This window comes from Platalea leucorodia (assembly GCF_965183815.1).
Source record: "Platalea leucorodia genome assembly, chromosome: 4".
In the NCBI taxonomy this organism is placed as follows: domain Eukaryota; kingdom Metazoa; phylum Chordata; class Aves; order Pelecaniformes; family Threskiornithidae; genus Platalea; species Platalea leucorodia.
In genome coordinates this window covers 36,715,742-36,731,885 of record NC_138826.1, presented here as the reverse complement: position 1 = coordinate 36,731,885, position 16,144 = coordinate 36,715,742, and the positions used below count along the sequence as shown (strand labels likewise).

General features: G+C 36.6%; 1 protein-coding gene across 1 annotated transcript in view; it reads left to right on the top strand.

Annotated features, from left to right (window-relative positions):
• Positions 1 to 898: 898 nt before the first annotated feature.
• CTNNA3 (catenin alpha 3) overlaps positions 899 to 16,144 on the top strand; it is a gene marked incomplete at both ends in the record, with an annotated part of 542,611 nt that continues 527,365 nt past the window's right edge. Inside the window, 3 exons of the mRNA XM_082309238.1 lie at positions 899 to 923; positions 6,099 to 6,205; positions 13,488 to 13,680. Of these exons, the coding sequence (XP_082165364.1) occupies positions 899 to 923; positions 6,099 to 6,205; positions 13,488 to 13,680 (325 nt within the window). The remainder of the gene's footprint in view (positions 924 to 6,098; positions 6,206 to 13,487; positions 13,681 to 16,144) is intronic.

The following is a 16,144-nucleotide window of genomic DNA, read 5'->3' as shown; positions in this document are numbered from 1 at the left end:
AACTAGTAGATTTTAGCATTCTGAATATCTTATTTCATGTATCAGCTAGAGGATTAAAGAAAAACGCAGAGGCTGTTTTTGTGGCTTCTATAAAACCTGATTTGCACTTGACGTACTGACTCTGTAGCAAAAGGACTAACAAATTTTATTCCCAGAGTGGTGTTGATACTGGTTGATGAAGCTATATAATAAATATTGAAATTAAGAACAAATAATACAGCATATTCTATTACATATTCTCAGCAATGTTTCATGTCTTGGAAATCCTCAGGTGTCTTGTCCATGTGTATCTTGTTTAAAAATACTAATCCAGACAACTTTGTTTTAATATTTTGTCTTGTCTTCCCTGTTTTTTAGAAGGCAATAGGCCTGTGCATTTTATGAAATTGATAGGATAATATATTGTATGTCAGTGTAGAGTAACACACAATAGGAAAAAAAAAACCCAAAGAAAAAAAATTTGGTGCCAAGTTACTGGGTGAGAGCCTTATGAATCCCTTTGCTGTCCAGCTCAAAAATCTGAGACTGAGTCATTGCTTCGAGACAGAAGTTGGCATACAATCAGAATGTATGGGAAAACAATAGCTGTGCTGAAAATTATGAGAATAAGCACCAGAAGTATCTGTAATGACACGTTTCATGCCATCTAATTGTTCAAAAGCTTTTTAACTTTGAATTTTTTGGACATATTTGTGCTCTAGTATATAGCTTTAAGGATGCCCATCCCCCTGCCACCCCTCCAGCAGCCACTGTGTCCTGTCAGTCATCCTGAAATACACTGGAGAGCTTGTCAGGCAGTCCCTTGCAGATGCCTCAGAAGCCAAATAGTGAGCCATAGCAGTTGCACTGAAGTTCCTAACACAAGGAAATTACATAGACAGTTGCTTTAGTGCTGAATATGGACCATTTATATTCTAGGATAGGTGAGTGATGTGCTATTGGCTTTCTAATGATCTAGCAGGAAATGGATTCTAAAGTTAACGTTTTCTAATTTATGCAGAATATCTTTGGCTCTGCTTTCTGACACTAATTAGTTTATCTATGTCTGTATACAGTGTACTTATAGATTGTGTAAAAGCTGCAGGTACTATGTTCACATTGTATTGCAGATGGATACAAACTTTGACTGTTTTTCCTGTGTCTCTCTTTCTTACACCAAAAGACTCAGCAGTTTCAGTTTGGACACGACTGCTGAAAAGACAAAATTCTCATTATCTTAAAGTTTGTAGCACTTCGTAGGAGTGTGCAGGTGGTTGCTTTTCTGGCTGTTCTGAGACACAACTGTATCTTGTGACACATGCTTAACATCCTAAGTGTTGTAAGAGCTGCTGGTCTACAGTGCTGAAATTGCCTACTGTAAAGGTTAATATAATTGAGTGTGAGGTTATAGCAGCCTTTTACCAAAATATCTCGCAGTCAAGATCCCTACTGTAATTAGAGAGCATGATATACTGGAGTAGACCTATGTATTTAAAAAAAACAGAAGATGGACTATGATTCTCTTTTTTTTCCTGAGTCAAGCACGAAAATTTGTCGTCTTAAGGAAGATGATCTGGAAGGACAGAAGTTCACTTTCTAAGTGGAAATACCAGAGAAAACCCCAGAGCGATCTTTACTGGCTGCATGTTTTTCTTTCTATCACCTATTGCCCTTGCCTTGATTAAAAAAAAAAAAAAATCCTATTTAAATACTGATTAAGTTATATGGTAAATAACAGTAAGGAGAGCCTGGTAAGTTAAAAATATGTAGTCAGGGTATCAAAATAATTTAAGATTTTGTAGTTTTCACTGCATTGGCTTGCAAGCTTGTTTTCATATTTTGGCTGCTTTAAGGAAGTTTCAGGAAGCATTAGAATTTTACTTTTGAAAAAAAAAAAAAGACTAGAATCAGCAAGTGAGCCCTTAAGTAGGTTATTTATACCTTAGAATATAATTGAAATTTTCAAACCCAACAATTTTTGCGACTGATTTTTCAGTTAGTGATAAGTTATGGGCCTGACCCAAGGCTAAAAAGCTATTGTTGAATTCAAAGCCTGTTGAGCCAGGTCTCAAGTGAAGAATAAAAATGCTTATGTTAGACAATATGCTAAGGTTGAAAAAAACAAAACACTAAAAAACACCAAAACAACCAAAAAACCCAGAAAAGGGAAAGTCACAGCACATAGATTTACCTTTTTCTGATCTGCAAAGGTGAGATTGGATTTGTAACGCTTCCCAAGCTTGAGACTGCTAAGTGGTAGGATTCTGGAGCACAGTGATCTCTAGTAAGAGGAAGTGACTGTCATTACATTTTTATCTGCCAAATTTTAGAAAAGATCTCATCATTGTAGATGACCTGTAGTATAGGAATTAGTGCTGCAAGAATGGAGAGCAGCTCTTGCTGCAAGCAGCAAAGGTTTTATTTCTGAATTTTGAGTGAAGCAGCTGCTAACACCCTTCTATCAAGGAATTGTGGGGAGGCCACTGTGAAGTTGTATGAATATATCTGCAGAAAAAATAACCTGAAAATCATCTAGTGATTTCTTCAAATCTCAGTAGAAGCATGAAGTGCTATCTCCATCCAGTTCTTACCTGTCCCCTTGCAACTGACGTATGTCTTTACCAGAAAAAAATTCACAGCACAATCGATACCATCTATTTGCAACTGTTGTGATGGATTTCAAGAAGTACCCATATACTGGGAGGCTTGTAAAAATGTCAAAGATAAGGGTTGTGAACCAGCAATATCATGAAGATTTTTTTTTTTTTAATGTGAATAAAAGGCAGATTAATTGAAGTGTTGGCCAAAGATTTAGAGAACCAGTGAACTGCAGATGGTAAAAGAAAAAAAAGGTCTGTCTTTCCAAGAGTGTGAAATGATGTGGTTTGATGCAATCCCAGTGAAGCTGGAGGAGAGTATCTTGTTGAATTGGAAGGCTTTTTGATTCATGGGTGGACACAGCAGAAACATCTTTTCAGCAGCATGGGTGCTTCTCTGCTGTATATTGATAGGCTGCACCAACACGCTGGCAGGTAGGCACACACATGACACACTATTTGCCAACACTGCAGAGTGACCCAAAGGTGCGTGCACTACTGTTTTATTATGGGAGAGGCAGTTTAAGAAGCTATTAAATCGCAGTGCAGTTTGGAATTGAAGCTAACTGAGAAGAGCAGGGATGTGAAGGACAGACATTTGTGGCTTTCAGAGCAAGTTATTAGTACTGTAGGAAAGCTTACTTTATTGGGTTAAAAAGGATCTCCCGTTAATATTTGCTATCTTGAATTCAAGAGATTGTGTGGAGGTCTGAATGTCTGTGGGAACCTGGCCTCCAGGTTACTGATAGTTCCCTTGCTAGTACAGTAAATGTTGTTGGAAATAACTATATAGCTGTAGCTATAAAAAAGCACGAATTTTAATCTACTTTGCAGACACAGAACCTTTCTGAATATTCATTGTTCAATAAAATGATGCAGTTGTTAAATGTTGGCCCTTTGAGATAGCATTTTGTACTAGACCTCTCACTCTTGAGACTTTACTTATATCATTATATATTTAGTGTATTTCCAAAGAATTATATGGTTGAGAAATTGGTTTTGTTTTTAGTTTCCATACATAAAGAACCAATGGGTATTAAAACAGTAAAAATCAATATAGATAAAATTAAAAGTAAAAACACCCCAAACTTGCTTCTGTGAGTACCGAGTGGGCATGTCTTTGGCCTGAGCTGTAAGAATAAGCTCTTGTTGCAGAGCTCAGCTCACCAAGGATGTTATGTGCGCAATATAAAGGAACCAGGAGGTGTTGCACTTTCATGATGACTTAAGTTGTAGTTGTATGAAGCCCTCTGGGTGATTGTGAATTTATCTTTTAGTGATTCCTCCACTAAACAGCAGATGGAAAGAGCCTGCCTTATTTCTTGCTTTGTTGCATATGCAGTGTATTATCAAGAACTGATAGCCTGACCATAACAAACATACTGGGCTAGATGGACCGTTGATCTGATTCAGTAGGACATTAATTGTGTTAAATGTGCTTGTAGATATTTTGAGTTTGTTGACTTTTGATGTTGTCTGTCTCTTGTGGTTCTCCTTAGTCTGAAATTCTGAAAACATTAGTTAAGCAAGGTTTGGAAACAAAATATTTTGCCTTCTGGGAGCATGCCCTAACCACTAGCCTCTACAGCTATGCTGTGTTTTCAGCCTGTTTTGTTCTGAGCTCAGTGAGTAAATAAGTATTTTACATTGAGTAGAACAGAACCAGCAGAAGATACTGAGTCATCCATCTCAAAGCACTTTGTAACAGCTGCAATGAGGCTTTGTGAATAAGAGGTGTGGTCTGTACACTGGCATAGCTACAACTTGGTCACATGAAGGAGGATACATAACAGTTTGAGCTGGCAGAAGGGCTGCAGTCCTTTTCCTGACTAGGACCCACCACTTGTTTCTCAAGCAGTGAATGATGAGGGGACCCAGTTCCCTTCAAACAGAGGGACAAGTTAAACTGGAGTATTTCAAAACCGTGGGAGTATCCTACCTACTGATTCATTGGACAGAAAGAGAACCACTGACACTGGCCATTTTGGGAGTCTCAAATTTTACTTCCTTGGGGTTTGTTACAAGTATCTAAAAGTTAAATGTGTAAAATATGGCCAAATAATTGGCATTGACGTTTCTAGAGTTCTCTTTCTATTATTAATTTCTGTGGAAGCAAAAATATAATTCTGGTCAGTCTGATCTCAAGTTTTTGTTCTCTTTATCTTTTGACTTGGAATTAAAACCGTAAAATCAGTTCTTTGCATATGCTATCACCTGACTGTATGCAGCTGAATCTGTGGGTTAGGGCTGCGACTAGTGTAGCTTGTAATAAAAGAATAAACTTGGCCCTTGTATAACCTTTACTAAGAATGGCAAAACCCTAAATTACCTTTAACCTTAATTCTTCAATTATCATTCATTTTATCTTTGCTTGCAAGTGAAATGTGGATAACTATTCAGTGATAAACAATTTGGATCCATTTCTACACAACTTGCTATAGAAACCCTAAACTTACTGTGTTGTATTAAATCGATGCTAGGTTCCCCGGAAGGTGACAATATCTCTCTTTAGCCTGCACAGTTGCGGTACCTTATTACTTTATTATACAGCAGCGATGGTTGTAATAAGTCCTGCTTAAAAAGGACAGATATCCATTATTTGTGTGTTTGAAGTCTTTATTGACTAAAAAGGCTTTGCTGAGCTATGTTTTATGGGAAGTTAAGTTACAGGAAAATTTAAAATGTCTTTTATTTTGGGACAATAATCAGTTGCATTCCTACTAAAGCACAGTTATAATTCTTTGTTGGCACACACACATTTCATTGCGGCTAAAGGTCTGAACCACAGCCCAGTGAACTCAGTGAAAACCCTTAAATTAACATCAGTGGGCTTTGGCTCAAGCTCCTAATGAATGATTTATTCACTTTAAAGACCTTACTTAGCTTTACTTCCATCTTATTGACTTCAGTAATAGGCCTTCTTGACTTAATCTGTCTTGACACTTAGAAAATATTTGTTATTACAGGGTGTAAAATAGCTAAATGTTTCACTTAGTCCTGCTATTAATTGCCAGGACTTTTAAGGGCTGCTGAATATATTTTTATTCTTAAAGTGTTTATTATGACCACTGTAATTTGGCACGTGGAATAAGATACAGGTATTGTGCACATAGCATTAATGTTTTTGTTTTGTGATAAATTCAATAATGTAATATATAATTTTTGCTTTAAAGCTCCTTTTTATTGACTACTAGAGAACTTACATTCAAAGATCTTCCAATGCAATTATCCTTTTGTGTTTTTTAATATACGGTCAATTTAGAAATCCGGAAGAGAAGACAAGGAATTATATGTACTTTAAATCTATTATTTTACAGTTTATGCAAGTATCTGCATATTTTTGTCACAATTTAGAAATGAGGAATCAGAAAAATTCATTTTATCTCTTGAAATCCTAAGCTTGTTGTGGAACCTAGTCTGTACTCCCATAGGCAGTCTCTGGGCTCTGACAGAGGGCAATGAGACTTGTGGTCGTGGCTAATAATTGCTTATTGCAATTTTTTTTTTTTGTTTTGTACCTAGGTGAAATGTCAGCAAAAGTGCCAAGCATTAAACTGAAAATTGATCCTCGGGATCTGCAGATCCAGACGTTTACAGTGGAGAAATTATTGGAACCATTGATCATTCAGGTATTATAGTATTGCAGAAAATAAACTGGATAACCATAGAGGGAAGGGAACAAGGCTGAAGAACTTTGGCTAAGGACACTGTTATGAAAGGCATACCCACAGCTCTTCTGTATTTGTAGTTTACTCTGGCTCAGAAATTGTCCAGGGGGATCTGTCTTCTTCCAGGTTTGGTCATTCATTTAGTCACTTCCATTTTTGCAAGTGCCACACAGTATATCATAGCAAATGTTGCATGTTCTAGCTAGTCTCTTGTGCAGTATTATTTAGTGGATGTTGAAATGTAGAATACACTGCAAATGGATTTCCAACACATGAAAAGTTTCATATTGTAAGTAGTGGACAGAGTGGAAAAGAAGAGCCTTGAAATCTGTAGGTGAGTTTCTGTACCTGAATTTTGAAAAGAATTGCATTCTGGTGCGTTTTAGAAGAGATGCCCTAAGAACAGTGCAATTGTTGCATATTGCATAAACCTATTTTAGTGCTTTTCCTTCCAACTAAAGAAAACTTGGACTGAGGGATTTACAGAAATGCTTTCAGGTTTGTTGACAAAACTTTTTTTAGGAGGAGTAATCTTACTGCGTATTCCAGTTCTGTTTCAAGTATTCACTGGTTAAATATGCAGTGCTTAGTGTGTTAAAGATTCTCTCGTTATATCTATATTTGGCATGGATTAGAAATGTCTTTTTTAATACAATGGAAAGGACCTACTTGAAGACCTGACCTCATTTTGCAAATAATGTGTGTAACTAAGAAAGTGTTAAAAGACCTCTGTAGCAATATGTTACAGGGTAAAGAACAGAAAGGATATCTTCCATGTTGAAACTCAAGCTATTTTGAATTTTCTCTTCATTGTACTTAGAACAAAGATATTGGGGTACCTGCGTTTAATTAGTCATTTACACATAGCACAAGGATGCCAGCTTATCACTGTCCTTCAGCCTTGCCAAGATGATGTAGATCAAACTACTTGTCACAGCTGTACACTGCTTACTTAGTATTCTTTTCCTGGTGCCTGAAGGTATGTTTACATGGCAGTCACTGCTCTGGCTGCAGTTTGTGTAGGTACAGAAAGGTGTGACTTCATTCAGAATTCTTTCACTTGCTGATGTACAAAGAATACTTTGTTGTTTTTCAGGTTGTAAAGATGGTCAGGTATAATGGCTATGAAGTAGTTTCACTAGGTGGTTGATTAAGATCTTTCCGAGCTCTTTGAGTAATGCCTCTTACAAGACAATAATTTTGTTAAATAGGTTGTGTTAGCAATCAAGAAACAAAACTGATACTGGGAGGATGACCGTTGGTAAACAGAACAAAGCCAGACTGAATACTGTACTCTGGCTGTTATTCTATTTATATACATGTAAGAGTTGGGGGTGTACAGCTTATCAAAAAAAGGTAAGGACATATCTACGAAGTTTTCTATTATTTCAATTTTTTCAATTTGCAACTTTTCTATTAAAAAAAAAATAAATAAAATTGTTTTAATTAAGACTGAAACAATTATTATTGCACCTGGACAGATATTAAAGGAAAAAATATTTTTTTCTCATACAGCTCATGGGCTTCATTTGACTGCACTCAGCCACTTAGGTACATGGTAAATTTTGTTATTCCAGGAATGCACTTCTTTTCACGCACACTGCTCTGATGACATCTTTCCTTCTTTGCCCTGGGAGCCAGTCCTTTGCATGCTGTTTCCCTGGGCTTGCCAAAGGGTGGTGACGAGATACAGGGGAACAGTCAGATTATAATTAAAGAGGAAGCACATAATGATTGGAGGGAAGAATACAGAGATGAAAGATGAGGACACTAAAATGATGAGTATGTTTGGTGTGGTGGTTCCTATGTTTATTTGGACTTTCCTGTTGGAAAAGTCCTTTATTTATTCCAGAAGTGCTCTAAGAGCTAGGAAAAGCGAAGAGGTGCTGATCATGTTTTATAACAGTTCTAGGAAAAGTTGCTTTTAAAAAAATCAGTTAATTCATTGAAATAAGTTTCTCTTTAACAAATAAATTTGTATTTTCCCCATTTGAAACTTTTACCTCTCCCTAACTCATCCAGTTTCTTTTATTCATTTTTCATTATCATCCTCAAAGTTTTTTCTCTTATTTTTGGCTTGATCTTTTTTTCCTCCCTTACTCATTTGTCCCTTTTTTTCTGAAGATTATTTTCTTCAGAAAGTAACCTTTTCTTTTTATCATTACTTCATTTCCAGCTGTTATTAAGTGAGCTGCCTCTCACTCATTTTGTCTGCCTCTATTTATTTATTTTTGCCTGGGTGTGATTGACGGTGTATAAAACCTCGGTTAACAGTTCAGTGGTTTGTGGGAAGTCGTGAAGCTGGAGCATCATATGTGGATGGATTATAAAATTACTTTCAGAGTAGTAGGAATAGATGTCTTGATAGACTGCATTTTAAAACCTTCTCTTGTACACCAGTAGGTCAGACTGTGCTCGGGTAGCTGCAACACTGTGGGTATTTTTAGAGGAGATGAAGAAATGTAAATTTTGGCCTGAGTTTTGCAGGATCAAAGAAACCTGACAAAACAAAGAAATACAGTTCCAGAACAAAACAAAGGAACCATCTAACTATTTTTTTTTTTTTTTTTAAAGCTGTTCTCAAGCATCTTTAAAAAGCTTGAGTCTGTTAAAAATGGAAATGCTTTAGTTCAAAGAGAATACGATTTTGGCTGTCTTTTCCACTTTTCAACCTTAATGCTTTGTTTGTTTCATAACAGAACTGTGGAAAGGAAACTTGCATTTTGAGTGGGAAGGAGATGGAGAAAAAAAAATGTTGAAAATGCAAAACCAGGGATTAAAACTAATACTCAGTGAAGGATGATTGAGATGCTGGAAATGAAAACTGATCTATGATTAGAAAGAGAATTAGACCAGTCGCAGATAAAAATGAATAGTATTATGGTCTGGCCTGATTCACTTAGCAGCTGCTGCTTTGAACAGAGTTTAAACTTTATTTTGAGATTTATGTTCTAATTTAATAGTCTTGTAATGCTCTGGTAGGAAGGAGTCAGTGGAAGTACTTGAGCTTCTCTGAAGGCTGTCCTAGCGAGTGATGCTAAGTGTTAGAGCAATCATTAGGTTAACAGCATCAATATGGGAGAAAATGAAGGCAAAACCAGCCTATGTGGAAGTAACTTTGCAAATGACTTTGCTAGATTCTCTCTCTTCCCTGCAATCTGCAATTGGCAGTGGTGATCACTTTGAAACTGTGAAAACAGTATGACACATGGTTTTGTATAAAACGCTCTCCGACTTGGGAACTTCTCCACCCTTGGAATAAAACAATGCCCTTAAATTGCAATGTTTGGGGGATTGCAGGGGCAGCAGTCTCACTTCATTTCCCTCTTTGCATCCCGAACAGTGGCCTGACCCAGGGTGGTAAGTTCAAGTAGTGCTGTGTGGGGCTCTGTAGAGGTAGAAACTCATATGTTGGAAGTGGCATAACTGCATTAGTGTAATTCTTTGTCCAACCTTATAAACTGTACTCTCATGGGGATGTACTACTACTAGTTGCACTCTATTTTCTGTGTATTGCAAAAAAGTTTCTTTAATCCTGTCCAATTGCCCCCTCACCAGCAGGGGTTCTCTCTGTCTGTGGCCTTTATTTTATTTTATTCCAGGTGCTTTGAGGACATTAGTTTTGAAAGGAAGGCTTTTAGGTAAAGTTCTCTACCAATGCATCTGGCACATTAAAAATGATAGCTGTCAAAATTTACATCATTCAGCTGACAGCTGCCTTGATGTAAATTGGGTACATGCTCAGACAAACAATCTTTCTTTAATTCTGGGCTTTTGTTAGAGATGGACTCTGTCATGGAGCAATTAGTGTGAAGCAATCAGTAGGTCATAACGCATTTTCATTCGCATAGCTGATGTCTAATATTTGCCATGTTTGTGCTAGATTTACTCACAAAATATAACAATTAATGTATGGAAAATATCCTCTTGTTTTATCTCATCCTCAGAGACTGAAGTCTGTTTATTCTTTTTGCTATACTATGTAATGATTACAGTTATGGCTAGGTATAAATTTGCTTCTGTAGCAAGCTATTATACGACTTTTCTCCTTTTGAATTTACGAACAAGTAAAAGTTTTGAAAGATATGACCTGATGAGATTCATATAGCTTCATTAATTCATGCAGAAAACACTTCATAACTGCCTTTGCTCTGCAGTCATTGCAAGTCTTATAAGCTGTAAATTTGCTACTTATTTGGATATTGTATCTAAAGCTCTCTCTATATTTGTGTGTATACACACACACACTTAATATATGTGTTGTGTGTGTATGTATACATAAGCAAATATTTGTAAGAGCTTTTCCTTGCCAAACCTCTTGTCTTCCATCTCTTTATATTTTATACATACATACGAGCTAAGGAGAGTTTATGGCTGCAAAAGATAGGTAGGTTTTATAGAATATGTAGAAACACCCATGTATTTTAGAGTCCTTTGCATCACTGATGAAAGACAGGCAAGTTGAAAGGCATTTATTCTCACTTGTCATCCACACCAACAAAAGTTTGCTCACACAGAAAACATACACTGTTGGTTTTAGTTCTATGTATGGTAAGTTTACTTTATGCGCACTGAAAGTGATTAACAAGTATTTATTTGTATGGGCAATACTTTGTTATCCTCAAACATCTGAAACAGGGAGCAGGGGGCTCTGCTGTTCTCGTTGGATCACTGAGTTCATGTCTTGTTTTTTCAAATGTCTAGGAATTGCAGTTACACTGAACTAAATTTTAAACAAAAAAGAATGTTTTATGATTGATGCTTTAAAATACTTTTATATTAATATCAAAGGTGAACCAAATCTTTTTGATACTCAAGGTACCAAGACATTGTTTCCTTAACTACTGCACTATTAAAAGATTGTCTGTAAAGGCTGGCAGGAACTGAATATAGCATCGGAAGAACTGCTGCACAGTTCCTTAGGAATTCAGTATTTGGGATAACCATGACAAAAAATCCTACCCCTTCAGCCTAATAAATAATGGCAATAACGGGCAACAACAACATGATTCAGCTTTGCAGCTGTGATGGCATATGGGCTTGAAAATCTCACTTAAAAAAAACCTTGTGCATCTAGCACAATGCTGTTGCTCCTTCCAGAGATACAAAATAACCTCTTGACAATGATTTTCATTGAATGCTGGGAAACATGCTATATATGGCAATAAGAAGGTGTTAATAACTGGAAAGGCAACCAGGCATGAGCAGGATTAATGGGGATATGTTTTTTCTTATAATGATATAATTTTGACTGTGTATTCTGCCACTACAGTACAAGCTGTGTTGACAATGGATCAAAAGGGCACACTATATTAGCTGCTGTGTAGTTCAATTATTTCTGTGCAGGATCTGCATAAACTTTTTGCATTCAACACTGGGATTCTGTGTTAGAGAATTCAGATCAATTTTTTCTGTATTCCTTAATCTCCATGAGCCAAGAACTACCTATCAAATTTTAACTTGTATTTGAGATCAGAAGCTGCCTCTGATATTTCCTGACAGTGATGCTAAAGATGAAGGGTCTTACAGTCAAGAGTTTTCACTTGCAGGAATGATTATTTTTTCATATTTTTCCATTTGTTTTGTTTCCTTTCCTTTTCCTCCAAAACATATGAATTAACAGTACATAGAATAGTATTTTACATAAAAAGGAGACTACAGTAAAAATCTGAGAAATAGAATATATTATTTTCTGGGAAGGATGATTAAATAGTTAAGACATTTAAAAATGTCTTTTACTTGATAGGTTTTTGGGGCAGCTTCTAATTTTTTATAATGTTTTATGCATTTCTTGTTGGAAGTATCTGCCTGTAATCTCTTTAACCTGGTCTTAAAAATATGATCATTGAAACTGCATTAAATGCTCTAGAAATAATGTTATAGGGTTTGTAAAAATAAAAGCTATTAAGATTCTTATTCCCAGTGCATTCTCTACCAGCTGGCTGATTTATGTGCGATGAATAATTTCATTTACTTTCTTTGAGCCACAGTCAGAAAAATACGCAAGCCCTCTTTCTTTAACAATCTAAGCTAGAGTTATTTATGTTGCTGTCTCCCTTGTGACATGCCAAAGCAGTTGATGTCAAGTGGCTGGTCTTCCTTTTCCCCCCAAAATTCCACATGAATGATGTAGGGGTCAGGGCTTTTGTCTTTGAAAGATGTGTTTATAGAAATGCTTCCCAGAGGATATTTCATGAAAAGCACAAAAGTGCGTGAATTTGTGAACAAGATCTAAAGGTGAGCTAGGGCACAGCTAGCATGCTTCTCATTATATACCTGTGAATGGAGCCCTTTTCCAGAGACCAGCTCAAACCACAAGCTGTACTGCAGCCATTAGCTAAGTTTGCCTGCTGGACTGAGAAATTCATACACAGCTTTTGCTTTGCTTATACAATATTGTTGAAGATTGGAATGCCATTTAATAAAATGAAGCAATTGTATACATATAAAATGTGTTCATTGAGCTCCAAGACTAGATCTGTACTTAATACTATATTGTCCATGTTCTGGCACAGAGAACAGAATAGAAGGAGGATTACAAAACATCAGTGAACTTAATGAAAAAAAAGTATGTTTTAAAATAGCTATATAACACTTTTCTTTTAAAATCTTTTAGGAGTCTTTCCTTAGTGTGACAGCTCAAGCAATGCCTTAGAGAATAGTCTGTTAGAAACATTCTGTTGGAGTGTGGAGGCTGTGCTCAGATGATGAGGAATGTGGAGTGGGATGCTATGTAAAAATAAGTTCTTTATGGATGTTGAAGTGCATTGTTAAAAAACGTGATTTGGACAAAGCTGCAGTAAACCTACCAGATAACTTGGGAGATTGAAGCTGGAAGTATGGGAAGATTCAGCACTGATTGTAATTCCTGCCTTGGCTGAAGCCTCCTTAGTTAGCATTAGTAATTTTTTTTTATCATGAGGCAATTTTAAAATAAGCAGTGTCAGGAGTTTGCATCAGGGTTAATATAACAATGAGATTTCTATTGACTTTGCTTTGGTCGTACAGAAAGAAGAATACAAAGATGAGGCATATTAAGTAAAATTATCTGTCAAATTTGATTCAATAGTTCTGTCCATTCTCAGTATGTATGCTGAGGTTGCCTGTCTCTCGCTAAAGCAGAGGGAATCTCATTGCCTATTCTCAACTATATTGTTTTTTTTATTTAAATTTGAGAACAACATAAATTCACTTATTATAGAACTTACACCACTATTGTCTTTTTTGTTTCTTTTAAATGTAGGTTACAACACTAGTAAACTGTCCACAGAATCCTTCTAGTAAGAAAAAGGGCCGTTCCAAAAGAGCTCGTGTCTTGCTAGCTTCTGTGGAAGAAGCCACTTGGAATCTGTTGGACAAGGGGGAAAAAATTGCCAAGGAAGCAATTGTGTTTAAAGAAGAACTTCATGCAGCACTTGCTGATGTCCGGAAAGAGAGTAAGTATGTGACAAATAATTTAGGCACCACAAGGAATTAGTTTAACCATGTAACAGTGGTATCAAAATGAAGCTAGGATATCCATGAGAAATATATTTTGATGTGCAAATGTCTGAACTTTGAGTTCTCTAATTGCATGTTCTCAGCTACCATTTATAAGGAGGTAAAGTGTGCAAGCTGGTCCCCATTGTGGAAAAACACTTAAGTCAGTGGAAGTTTTGTTGTTTTGTGTGGTGTGTCCCGTCCGTTCCCCCCTGCCCCAAATGAAGACAGGATGCCCCTTGTTGATTTTAGTGGCTGTTAAGCACAAGTTTAAGTTAATGCATGCATTAATGCTCTTTTTGAAAAGAACTATTTACCTGAATCTGGGATTAAGGCCTTCTAGTTAAAAATTTAAAAACAGAAGTCTTCCCTCTTTTGTGCATTAGCAAGGGCTTAATTTGGGAAGGTGTAATAGTCCTGTTTGGAGGTATGTTTTGAGACTTCAGTAGGAGGAAGATGGATTCTTTAACCTACTGTAAGAGTCATCCCCTCACGATAGAGCAGCAAATCTTTGGTGAGTTTTGCCATACTCCATTTCCTCATGACCTATCTCCCCATTTGCAACCGGACTCCCAGAATAGGACTAGGTTTTATGATCTGCTGAGAACACTGTATTAGCCACTTTCTTTGAGGTTCTCTGTTGCTTTGTTGATTTTTACTCTCAGCATGGATAATCAGGGCCTATTGGGTGAATATGAAGGCCAGGCTCAAACAGTAGTAAGCTGGATGACAGATATCCAAAATGTGTTCCTGCAGAAATCAGCCTTGAAAATTGGTTCAGGAGAAGGTTTCAGAGGAAAAAGGGGACAGAAGAGTAATGCTTTTAGTGCCTGGTCATTTGAGAATTATGTCCTTTCATCAGTGCTCTCTGAATTTTGTAAACAAATGGTTCCCAAGGGTTGCCTGGAATGGGATTAAGAGGTGCTGATGAAAGCCTTCCCAAACAACTGGGAGCAGACAAGCAAAGAACAATGGTCTGTACTGTAAAGTTATTGTCAGGCCATGTTATTGAATGAGCCAGCAACCAGGCTTGGTTTTATCAAGGGGCAAAGTGGGCTTCAGTTGCCTTTTCACTACTGAGCAGTGTGGTTTATGTTCTTATGCCGTGTGACAACTTGTGCCTGAAGGACTGCATGTTAGCCATTTATATCAGGTCTTTATATCACCCTGCTCTTACTAAAGTTGCAACTTAATCAGGATTTTTTTTGTTGCCTTTTTTTATTTTGTCTTCCTCCATGTGCAGCTGGGACAGTTTCTGAGTTTCCGCTGTTGTTCAAGGTAGTCATTACTAGCTATTGGCTTCCTCTGGATCCAGAGATGGCTGCATTTTAGAGTCTGATATATGCATATGGTGTCTGAGATACCTTAAGGTCCGTTGTGATTAAAAGCGTTATGACCAGCAAATATCATTGTTATCTGTCACACTGATCAGCTGAGGCTTTTAAAAAAAATCATTCCTTTTGGAGTACTCTTAAAATGTTAGCCCATCCATTCCAGGCCAATAACACAAGACAAGAATAAAATATATAGTTCTATATTGATTTTTATACATAGATAATAGAAAAATATTTCACATTTTAAATTTATTTATTGATTCTCAGCCAAGACCAGAGATAACTACAAAAATAAATAATCCATAAAGGAGATTATATACACCTCATACATTTTAAAAGAAAGTTAAGTCCATGTTATCACCTGTCGTTATGCAATGACAAATTGAGTGTTCACAGCTGATCTTCCTCCAAGGATTTGCCAAACTGCATGAGTTAATTTTAAGAAGTTGGTGAACAATTGCAAAATAAATAGCAGTTTGTTAATTTTGAAGATATTTTTAGTCCTTTGAAGCGATGTATTATTTTTAATTTGTGGTGTGCCACATCATATGTAACTTTATTGCCTGTTATTCAAGTCACATTCTGCTGCTGTTAAATGTCTCATGTTATTTACTTCAAGCTCTTTGAAAGGATGTGGGTCATAAATTCTGGTAAACTGTACTTGCATGCCATGCATGTCATAGCCTATAGTATTTAATTTTCTGTGGGCATATTTTTCTGTGGTGACTGGCAGGTATTTTTATTAATATGCTCTTAAATAAATTATGAATTTTTGCATGTGGCTACAGCTTGTATTTACTGTGTGGTGGAATTTTGAAACAATGCTCTGGATGATTTCACTCAGATGTGAGCCAAACCATCAGTCCCAGAGTTGCATATCAACATCTGGAAAGAATAAATACTCTCTCACCTCTTCTCTCATTTTAGCTTGTGTCACTCACTGAGGTTGTTGAGTTGAAGACTGTGACATGAGAATTAAACGCTTATTTCTTCTGAATGTCAATTGCCAGTGTGAAAATGCTGCTTTGTTACTTTTGGAGCTCATTAATAGGGGTTCCTTTCAGAGGAGTGATAGACTTTTTCCAAG